The 10699-nt window shown below is 41.8% G+C and overlaps 1 protein-coding gene across 1 annotated transcript in view; it reads left to right on the top strand.

Annotated features, from left to right (window-relative positions):
• GRHL2 (grainyhead like transcription factor 2) overlaps window positions 1-10699 on the top strand; it is a 59539-nt gene that overhangs the window by 23819 nt on the left and 25021 nt on the right. Inside the window, exon 9 of the mRNA XM_009277171.1 lies at window positions 8464-8622. Coding sequence (XP_009275446.1) covers window positions 8464-8622 — 159 coding nt within the window. The remainder of the gene's footprint in view (window positions 1-8463; window positions 8623-10699) is intronic.

Here is a 10699-nt window from a genome sequence, read left to right as displayed (position 1 = left end):
CCCCCCCCCCCTCCCCTCCCTTCCCCTCCCCTCCCTTCCCTTCCCTTCCCTTCCATTCTCCGAACTTCCCTTCCCTTCCCTTCCCTTCCCTTCCCTTCCCTTCACTTCCCTTCCCTTCCCTCAAACATGGGGTTTTGCATTTAGGGATGAGACTGCTACAGTGGACCTATAAACCAGGACGGCAGAGCACCTTAACAAGTTTCTTACAGACAAGGTTATCCAAAGGGTGGCAGTGTATTTCAGCTGCATGGACTAGTGTAGGAGAAATTAAAAGCTGCCGGTAATTATAAGAAGAAGTTGGGCCCCAGGAAGCAAACAACAAGGGAAATAGGCTGTGTAAAATGAGTGGGGGTAATGCGGGACTCTCGGGGATGTAGAAATAATAAACAGCAAACACTGTTGAGCTTAGCAAACTCCTGATACTGTTTTCATGTTGAATACAAAATGCCCAATGTTCAAGTAATGCTAAGGATCTTTCAGATACAGAGACATCTTCATGCATGATTCCCCACTGCATTTCTAACAGAGCGTTAGAGATTGCATCGAGCGAGCGAGTGAGTCCTGTGGGAGATTGCATTGAGCACGGAGTGGTAGCATTAACGCTCACTGTCCTGACTTGCTGACTGAAGGTGCTGAGGTTTGTAGTAACAGGGATTTTCATCTCTGATGCACATTTTAAAAGAACAGAGCACTAACGAAAAGACAGTAGTTCTGAAAACCACCTAGCTCTTTCAAAAGCTGGCCTTGGTAAACAGAGTTGTACTTGGCCCAGTTGCTAATGGTGCTATATTTACTCATGTAATGATTACATTCTCACCGCCCCAGATATTCCCCTATTATGTGATTCCATTTCAAAATACAGTGGTATGTTGTCCTCTGCAGTCACAATAGATGACCGTTGTGTGCATGTGATCATTATTCAAGCAAATACAGCAAATACAGGTTTGGGATCTCCAACGTGACGGACTTTCCCAAGGACCTTTACAGAAGCACTACCAGGGCTAGAGCATGGCAGTCTTCTCTGTTCCTCCCACTGGCAACTACCATCCCCATTGCTAAGGCTGGCAGTTCTTTAACACACTTGCATTTGCAGCTGCAAGCCAGACTTAGCAAGACACCATGTTGATCTAGGAGCAAGAAAGTCACATCCACTAGTGTCAGGTGTTATCCTCTACCATTTTGTTCTAATCTCACACCAGTCACATTGCTCCTGCCTTGGGTGCCGGAACATTAAGAACACAACTCTCGCAATGGTCACTGGAAATATAACATAGTAAGATTTTAAAATAATGACTCTCTTATTGTTGCTGGATTAAAAAAGTGTCAGGAGTGAAATTTAAGAAAGCCACTTGTATTTCTGCAGGAAGTAGTCATTAAAATGCAAATTAGCTTATGTGTATTTATTTTGGGGGTAGTTACCAAATCTCTGATCTTTTAGGAGCCTGAACTGCAAATGTATTGATAAAAGTAAGAGGATTCATGGCACAATTTGGTATTGGGCTATCAAGCATAAATCAGATTGTACCTGAAAGCTTATCACCATGCACTAAAGTGTTTCCCTCCCCGCACACATGTACATGTACCCACATGCTTGCTCTTGTTGGAGAGTCTAATACAATAACCAGTTGCACTGGGTCTGGGGATTCCCATAGGATGCCCCTGCTGTGTTTGAAAACTGTGGACTCCGAGGCACGTCACTGAAGGCTTCTTTTTCTCCAGCAATTACCTCATCCAAGAGAGATGAAGAATTTCAAGGCCTAATTACAGACTCTCCTTTCTTAAGCTTTTTGAATGATGATCTTAAACTGGCTCCATTGTTTCTGCTCAGTGTTGTTTTCCCTTTTCACCACAATTTCAAGATTAAAACTAACCTCACAGGCACAAAGACCTTTCTCTTCTGAGTCAGACAAAAGCGGTACAGAGCAGTTCTTTCCAGGGCCTCTGAGGTGTGATGTGATGAAGTGCTCTACTAGCCCGGGAAGAAATAAAGAAAACAGACCGGTTGTTGGAAGTACACAGGGGAACGATCTTGAAAAATCAAACAGAAGCAGCAGAAATCACCTAACCAAATATCCCTGTCTCTCTTGGGAGACTGAACCCGCATCTAGGAAGACTTATCTGGAGCATCAGATTTCTCACTTGCCTACTCCACCTGGAGGACAGCTGATTTAAAGCCAGATTTCTCCTCCCACACGCAAGCAGAGCAGTACCCTCCTCCTGGAAGCCCTTCAGGATGAGGGTATAACAGCGCGGGTGTGACAGCCAGAATCTGCCTGTTAACAGTGAGTCTGCTAAGGGTTTGTAAGGCAGCATCTCAGTTGGATCTTATGTGGAAGAAACAGGCATTCAGAGAGTACAAGCAGAGGCCTTTCTATCACCTCAGTAATGTGAAGGGAACTGGGGTGTTGGCTCCAGCTCCTCGTGCTCGGTCCCTCATCTTCCGACTGCTGCTTGGCAGAACAAGTCAATGGAAGAGGGAATCTTGTACAGCACATGTTGAGCTGTGGAATAATCTCGCCATTGCTTTCTGTGGACTAAGGGAAAAGCACCAATGTCAGAAACACCACTCTGCTAGCATTTCCTCTGCTGTATCTGGTCAACAACAGCAGTTCCCTTGCCTTCTGGCAGAGCAGAGTTGGGCCCGGCACATCCTTACCTTTTTCTAGAACAACATCCTTTTCTGCTGGGGCTGTTGTCTAGAGGTCACCGTGGGGCTTGTGGTTCAGAGCAGGATACAGGGAAATGAGGGGAAGGGTCTTACAGCCATGTCAAACTCTTCCTTATGCTTCCTTGAGACAAAAATACTGTGCAGTAAGGAAGCAGAGGTAGGAAGTGATGAACACTTTTTGTATAGTCCATCTTCGTTTCACTCCTGTATTTACTTCTATATATAAATATGCAACATTTATGGGCAAGGTGATTTGTTGGCTCCCTTTGGTTGAACCTGAATGCTATGTTTGGTGTTTTTAAAGGAGTTCTTTAAAAAAAGGTGAGGAAACAAACAACAATTAACAAGAACTGGCTGACTTTTTAATCATCTTTTAAAAGTCTTTTTATGATATGCTAGAAGGTAGGTAGTTGCCTTGCTGTTGCCCTACAGCAGATTTTGCTGCAGCATCTGGCTGGTTGACAAAGTTCTAGTGGAGGCTTTTGAACAGAGAGCTCAGCTTCATTTTTGATAGACATACATCTGCCTGCTTGCAGTCTTATTGCTGACAGAAGTTAGTTTGCAAGAAAGATAATTAAGAACCAGAACTCTCCTGGTCAAAGGAGAGTATCTTTGTCATAAATCATACCAACTCTTTGAGATATGCCTTCTCTCTGATTATACTTTACTAATTTAAAATGGTTAGGATGATGTTACCTCTGAAACAATACATTAATTGTATATTTTTATGGAAAGTACTTTTTAACCTTAAATTCAAAAGTGTGACTTCAGTGAACAGTTGCTAAAGAAAAATATCATCTTAAAGCAGATAAAAAAAAACTTTTCAGTGATACCAAGAAATTACTGATTTCTGCAAAGTGCTGCAACTTGGACATGCCGTAAACAGACATGTTGGCGGATATGTTATTCAGGCAGGTGTTGGCACATGCTTTTTGGTGTGTACAGTAGTTGTGTGCTGTGCAGTTGTGTATACTTGCGTGCAATCATTGTCCTGCTATATTTAACTGAAATGTAGATCTTTAATCCAAAGCATGCTGAAGCCTCTGGGAACCTTTCCAGTTATTTAATGAGTTTTGGCATAGCCCATACAGTAATAAGCTGTGTTTTCAATGACTGAGTGATTTGCAGGATTAGGTTCTTAGACATTGTGGCCTGAAGTGAGCTATGATTCCAGTGGGCACAACTGTAAAATCAAGCTGATAGAGCAGCACAGTCTTATCAGTGATTTGTATTGTGACAATCCATATTTCTTTAACATTGCTAGCAATACTTAGGACAAGCTTTGGCTAGTATAAGAATTATTTTGTTCTTAATTATTAATTTCCTTCCAAACTTAGATCAAATTTTGTTTCCTTAGGGAGGAAATTAATATTTTCTCTATTCTCAAAATTTAAAGGTTGGAGGAAGATACTTTATTTGGGGGAATTAGTACCAGAAATTGTGTAGGATTAGACTTGGCAACTGGTTTAATAAACAACGTCTGTGTGTGTATGCTTGCATATATGTTTTTTAATATATATATATGTCACGCATGCACATACACATGTATCTATTAAAGAAGAGTTAACCTGCGGTAGCAAATAATGTTGAAATTTCAGGGTATACAAATGGTTCAGTAAGTATGCATCTGGGATTCAAGGCAAATGGCATTTTTGTGTAGTTGCTAGGGTGTGGTGTGGGTTGAGGAAGCTTCAAAAGAGTAGGGTAAACATTTGCTGGAGACATTTGTATTGAAATAAAACAAAGGTCTTACTTTTGTATGGGATTTATAAGGTAACGGCTGGCAGGAGAAACTATAAAACCACACTTTCTGTGTATACGAGGAATGATGGGATTGATGTTAGTCATTTAAGACAAGGCGTTTAACTCTTTGTTGTTACAGTCCGGAGGGATGAACCCCTTTAAAACAGGATTTTTTGAAGACCCGTCACCCCGGCATAGATTCTATGTATTGCCAGTATTCAGTAGAAAAATCGCTTTAAGTTTATGATTTTGTGCTGTAACACACTCTTCCCTCCCTTCTGCTCTTGGCTCTTTCTGAGACGATGGGATCCAGAAATGTAAATAGTAATAAAAGGCTTTATATTAGAGTTTTCATAACTTTAGATCTTTAAAGTGTATAAGCTGAGAGACCGCAACAGGAGTCATGTTGGCTGGATTAAATGATAAAAGGGGAAATGCATTTCTGAGCTTTGCTTTCTCTTAAGGCAGGTTACTGTGTTTGTGTCTTGTACATCACTAATTATGCTGCAGCGTTTAACAAACAGTCAGTAATTCACATAATAACAGCTACACTGTGGAGGAGCGCCTTCCCCAAAAGAGAGAGTGCTTTTTCTAGACATGCTCTATAACAAAGAGAAGAGTTGTCGTTATCTTAGGCCACTTTTGAAACTTTCTCAGGCACCAAATGTTTCTCCAAATTAGTTTTTCATTGCCAATGGCATGCCTGAGCTGGAGACTAGGTGGGTGGAACTCTATCATTAATTGCTCTAATCTAAGATATGCTGACATTAAAAAAAAAGACATCACTATAACGACAACCCAAACTTGTTCCTGATAGCAAAACACTGCTAAAATCCAGTTTGCACAGGAAAAAAAAAGTTTGTAAATGAATTCAGGTACAGAAATAGTCACATCCATTAAAATAGTTCTAAGTCAAGTGTAGACAGGGCCCTGGGGAAAAAAAAGCAGTGATTTCTACTGCTGCTACTGTCATTTCTACTTAAGTCTACATTTTCTAACCATGTAACTCTACTATGCGAGAGACCAGAGTAAGGACGATCTTAAACCTGGGTGTCTTCCAAGAGAGGTGGAGTGGGACTTCATCTTTCCATGGCTGCCCGTGGGGTTGTTTTGCTCCTTGACTCGTTGAGAGTGGGAGTACCTGCATTATGGACAGGAGCTGCAAAGGAGAGAAAGGTGAGGGTTGTAAAGGGCAAAGCAGGCTGTGCTTGGACAGGTGGGTGAAATCATTGCTGCTCAGAGCAGGCGGCATTCCTCGGCCACTGCCTCGGGGAGGCGAAGGTTTCTGGTCAGAGCTGTCCAGACAGTTCCCCAGGTTCTGTTCACCACAGGAGCTTGCTGCACCATAGTGTTAAAACTGGTGCAAATCTCCAGTCATGCAAAGAAAAAACCTGCATAAAATCAACTCAAGTAACGCAACTTACACCCTCTTCCCCTTCCCTCTGCACACCCCACATGTTTTCCAAATCCAAAGTCAGTGTTGTGCTTTACAGGAAAGCTAATAGAAGATTGTGTGGAGACAGAAAATTTTCCCAAAAATAAATGATCTGTGTTAATTTGAATCCATCTGTATCTGCGAGGTGCAAATGACAAAGTATAGTACACTTCATGCGTGTGAACATACAGTCATTGCTCCTCAGAGAGATCCTGATGTATTGCAGTGTCAGGACAAGGATATTGAATCTTACAGCATCAATCTATTATTCATGCTGAATAATCTGTTATTGCTGTATGGGGACTCTTGAAACAATAAAGTCTGTCTTCCCCAGCCGCTCCTACTCTGCTCTGTGTTTCTGGAGGCAGTGGAAGAGATGACACACAGTGTATGTAGTTGATTAAGGTTGGACGAGGTCTTTTTTTACTTCTTAGCTGAGTGTGCAGCAAAGGTGGTAGATGCACAAACTGCTGGGTAGATGCAAAGCCTGCGTGTCCCCTCTCACGTTTTAACGTACAGTTTGGAAAATCCCTGTGCAGAAGTATGGGCTAAAATATATCGAGGCCAGATTCTGTTTTACGCCAGACCTCATTCTGCTGCTCTGTGTTCGCACACACTTTAAAGCATTGTCCTGACACTGTAGGAGTCTGAAGGCAAATGAAAATTCAGGCCATCATATTTCAAAGGCATATGCACCCATATCCACACTTACCTTTGGAGCTGGAGGAGACCAAGTTGTAATTTGAAACAGAAATAACACTATCAGCTTCAAAATCAGAGTTTCACCTAGGGCCCTTCCCCGCCTCCATCCTCTCCCCGCAGTTAAAGTTCAACTATTTCATTTGTAAATGCAGCTCTGTGATACAATCAGAAGCAGCAATGCAGAGGTGCCATTAGCTCAGTCAGGCAAACAAGCTGCTCTGGCTCCATCATAAAAAACCTGACTGTAATGTTAACTTCTGCCATTAGGGTAAAGTATCCCCCCACCACCTGTACCGGAGCCCTTCTCTATTCTCAGCTGCCTTCCCCTTAGGGATGTTAGTATTCTGGTCACTCTGTTTTTTTTCCTTGCTTGTGGATCGTGGAGGGATTCCTTCATGCTCTCCCTTCCTTAATCCTCCCAGACCCCAGGGGCCTGTTGGCCTCTCCTCTGCCTGGTGAGGTGTGCGTCAGGTCTGTTTGACCCCGCAGATCGCTTCCTTCCTGAGTGTGCTCATTCTGCTGGAGCAGGTTTCACAGCCTCCTGGTTCAGGAAGTATGTACTGGTGGTTTTCTCTGTCCTTTTCCTTAGTTCACAGTTTCAGTTTTTGTTGTTTTATAAACTGAGGAAAAGTGAAAAGTAGCATCAGGTCAATAAATAGTTGACCGAAATTACTATGTAATGCACAAACTCATCACTAGGAAGAACAATTGGATTTTTAATCCAGTTTCATCTCTCAAGTTCCATGCACACTATCCTGACTGAAAGATACCAGTGATATTTCAGTTCATGATTACAGCTTGCTTTACATCAAAATAGTCCTTGGCAGACTTGGTGGTGGGAGACCCATCTGCCAGGTGCTGTACAAACACATGGCAGATGAGGCACACCTTGTTCTGTAGTACCGATGGAGGTTAGAGGGCAGGAGGTGACTAGTGGCTATCAACAGATGTAAGTGGGCATAGAAGGAAAGCATGAGATGGGTTTCTGAAGCAAAGGCAGGCAGGGCTTGCCAGGAACTAAGGGCAGCATCAAGTTGCGTGGATGCTATATGGCAAAGGGGACTTTTGAGAAGAGGTAGGGTGTAGTTTTATAAATATTTGAGGAACTCCTTCCCAGTTTGAAAGACAGGATGAAATGCATTTTTTGAAATTGAAGACAGACAGTGAAGGACCCTTAAAGTGAAGATCAAGAGTATCTGTTGATGGGATGGAGGAAGGGGTACTGCTGCTAAGTGTGTGAAGAGAACTTGTAAAATAAAAAAAGGGTAGGACTTATCTTTGGCCACACTGAATTTAAATTGTGAGCTGTCAGAAGAACAAGCCAGACAAAAAAACAGCTGGAAAGGAACGATGCAAGATGATCTTGCTATGTCTATTTTAACAAATAACGCAAACATACAGAGCAGGTTTGTAGAGTGAAGCAAGTCAGGGCTAAAGACCTGACATCCACGTGAGACACATTTTAGGAGGTTTTATCTCAGATTATCTTTAGTTAGTTCCCACAGACTGAGCAACTAGCAGCTGGAGCATGTGAGGTCTGCTCCTAGGACACATGTTCTGGTCTGACTCTTCTAAAAAGAATCCAGCTCATGCACTCTGAGCTCTCTGGTGTGAACCAAAGCATGGTAACTTGGGACAATCAAATGATTCACTTCAAATGTGAGCTCCTGATCCAAACTGAAGCATCGATACATGCCTTAAAAGTTTGTCTTTTTTCCCAGCATGGGAGCATCTTTGCTGGACTTAGAACAGAAGTGGAGAATAAATGTGTGAATTGCCAGTGTAGATTGTAGCTGAATTAAAATCTTTTTTTGGGGGGGGTATCTGCTTTTATTTTCCCATTTGTTGTCATGTGTTTCCAGAAGTTTAATAGTTGTTTGCACCACATTTTAAAAGTAATCTCTCTGGCCCGCAGATTTTCATCACAGTGAATTGCTTGAGCACAGACTTCTCCTCACAAAAAGGAGTAAAAGGGCTTCCTTTGATGATTCAGATCGATACATACAGCTACAACAACCGCAGCAATAAACCCATCCACCGAGCCTACTGCCAGATCAAGGTTTTTTGTGACAAGGTAAGTGGAAAGCACAATTACCATGTATAGAGAAGGAACCTTGGTTAGACAGTTTATTATTGCTGTGTTTTTGACCTAATTAAATGTTTTTTTCTTTCCCTGAAGAGTTGAGTTTCATGGTAGACTTTGGACCAGCCTTATCATAAATCTAAGATTATAATGTAATTATTTTACTGCTTTGCAGCCTTTTTGGCCCCAATTCCTCAGCTTGTGAGCAATAGTTGGACTGTTTAAAGACAGCATGTTATAGGTCACGATACAGGAATATCAAAAAAGTCATAGAAAGCACAAACTTAAAGATCTCTACTCAGAAGGTCAGTGCTGACCATAGGCTCATGCAAGCGCCAGTCTGATGATGTTATCCCTTCTGGCTCTAACAGCCAGGATAGGTAACGTGTAAACTTTGTGGAGAGGTCTCTGATAGAGAAATGCACCTTTCAGAAAGGCCTGCGAAGCTCTCTTTTATGATACAGTGGAAAACATCGAGTCCCAGTGATGCAGCTGATGGTTTTTTTTTCCCCTCACTCGATTACAAACTGTTATTTTGGAAGCTTTAATGAGACTTTCATGGTGCTAGGATTTTCTTATTAAAAGTAAACTCCAAAAATATATTAGCCATTCCTATTTTGTAGTTCAGTAGCTATTATTTTTTTTCTTGCTCACTCCTTTTGGAAAATTTGGTTCTTTTACAGTGGGTTTCCCCACTCCTTTGTGAGAATTGGTAAGATTTTTCAGCACCAAAACATGGATCATGCCTTAATGAGTCTGACAGCGTCATGGTCAGCGGTATATATAACTGAGTAGAAACAGTTGCTCAGAAATGTTAGTGATGATTCTTAGATGTGAGCGTGATCATGTTTCAGTTGTGTTTAACACCTGCCAGCCGATGACTTTAACCCTGCTGGGAAAGATCTTCCAGGGGGGAGCTGATGCCTGGATTCTAGTCAAGGTTCAAGGATTCAGCCTACATCTATTTAAGTGACTCGGAAATTTATCCAATTTAGTCTTGCCATCTTACAGGTGGGAATAGAAAGGCAAAGGCTGTGCCCCAGGCAATACATAGCATTAACTTTTTAATGGAAGGGTAAGAGTTCAACTGTTCCAGGTCTCTGTGCTGCTGCTCCTTCCCCTTTTTCAGTTCATTCCCTTGTTGCTGTCTTGACAACGGGATCTTGAGAGCTAATCAGTCAGTTGTGTTAGTGGAGCAAAAATTTTGAAAGTAATGAATGTAAATGTATGCACTGAGGTCTTTGCAGTCAAAATGTTATGCTTTTAATTGTAACTTTGAATGTCAGATATTTAGAGATTTGAAGCTACAGCTGGATGTTAAAAGCTCAGTAAATATCAAAGTAACAAGTTGTTTTCATCTACCTGGTTTTGAAAAGCAATTAGAAAAATCTGAATTATTTAAAAAAAGGAAGAAAATTCAGAGCACAAACTCATCAAGGGTGACCTGTAGACACAACTGGTGGAGATTTTGAATAATACACGTTCATTGCATCTATTGGCTTAATTGGTACTTCAAATATCCAGACTAGAAAGCAGGAAATGGATGTTGAGTCTTTTAATCAAAACTGTCTCAAAGTAGAAGACAAGATCGCAGGGGTAGTTAAAGTGTTATCCACATCAAAACTATATTGAAAGTGGGAACTGGAGGGCTCAAGGGTATCAATAATGGGATATGTATCTGTGTAATAGAAATGTATACATGCATACCTGCACACAGAGCTTTTTAACTTAATGCAGGGCTGAAAATGAGTTGAATGAATGAAAATGAATGAAAATGATCAAGGTCAATTCACATGACAGTTTGTGCTAATTGGCACTTGGAAAGAGACTGAGGCCGGCTTCTCCCCTCACGTTGCTCTATCTTTACCAACATCTGTTCGTCATGGTGCTCGTGTAAGTAAATAAGTGGTTGGAGAATTTCCACTTGCTGGTGGCACTGGGAGATTTGTTGCGCTCAGAGGAAGGTAGCTGTTGGGGCTGGGTACCCTCATCTTTCAAAGGTGCCAAAATAAACCCTGGCACCGGTTGAGGCGGTGCTAAATGGAGGGTCCCTGGCTCAGTTCCTCCA

This window comes from Aptenodytes forsteri, unplaced genomic scaffold (genome assembly GCF_000699145.1).
Source record: "Aptenodytes forsteri isolate BGI_AS27 unplaced genomic scaffold, ASM69914v1 Scaffold145, whole genome shotgun sequence".
NCBI lineage: Eukaryota > Metazoa > Chordata > Aves > Sphenisciformes > Spheniscidae > Aptenodytes > Aptenodytes forsteri.
The sequence above is the reverse complement of the archived record's forward strand: the minus strand, read 5'-3'. Positions and strand labels throughout refer to the sequence as shown.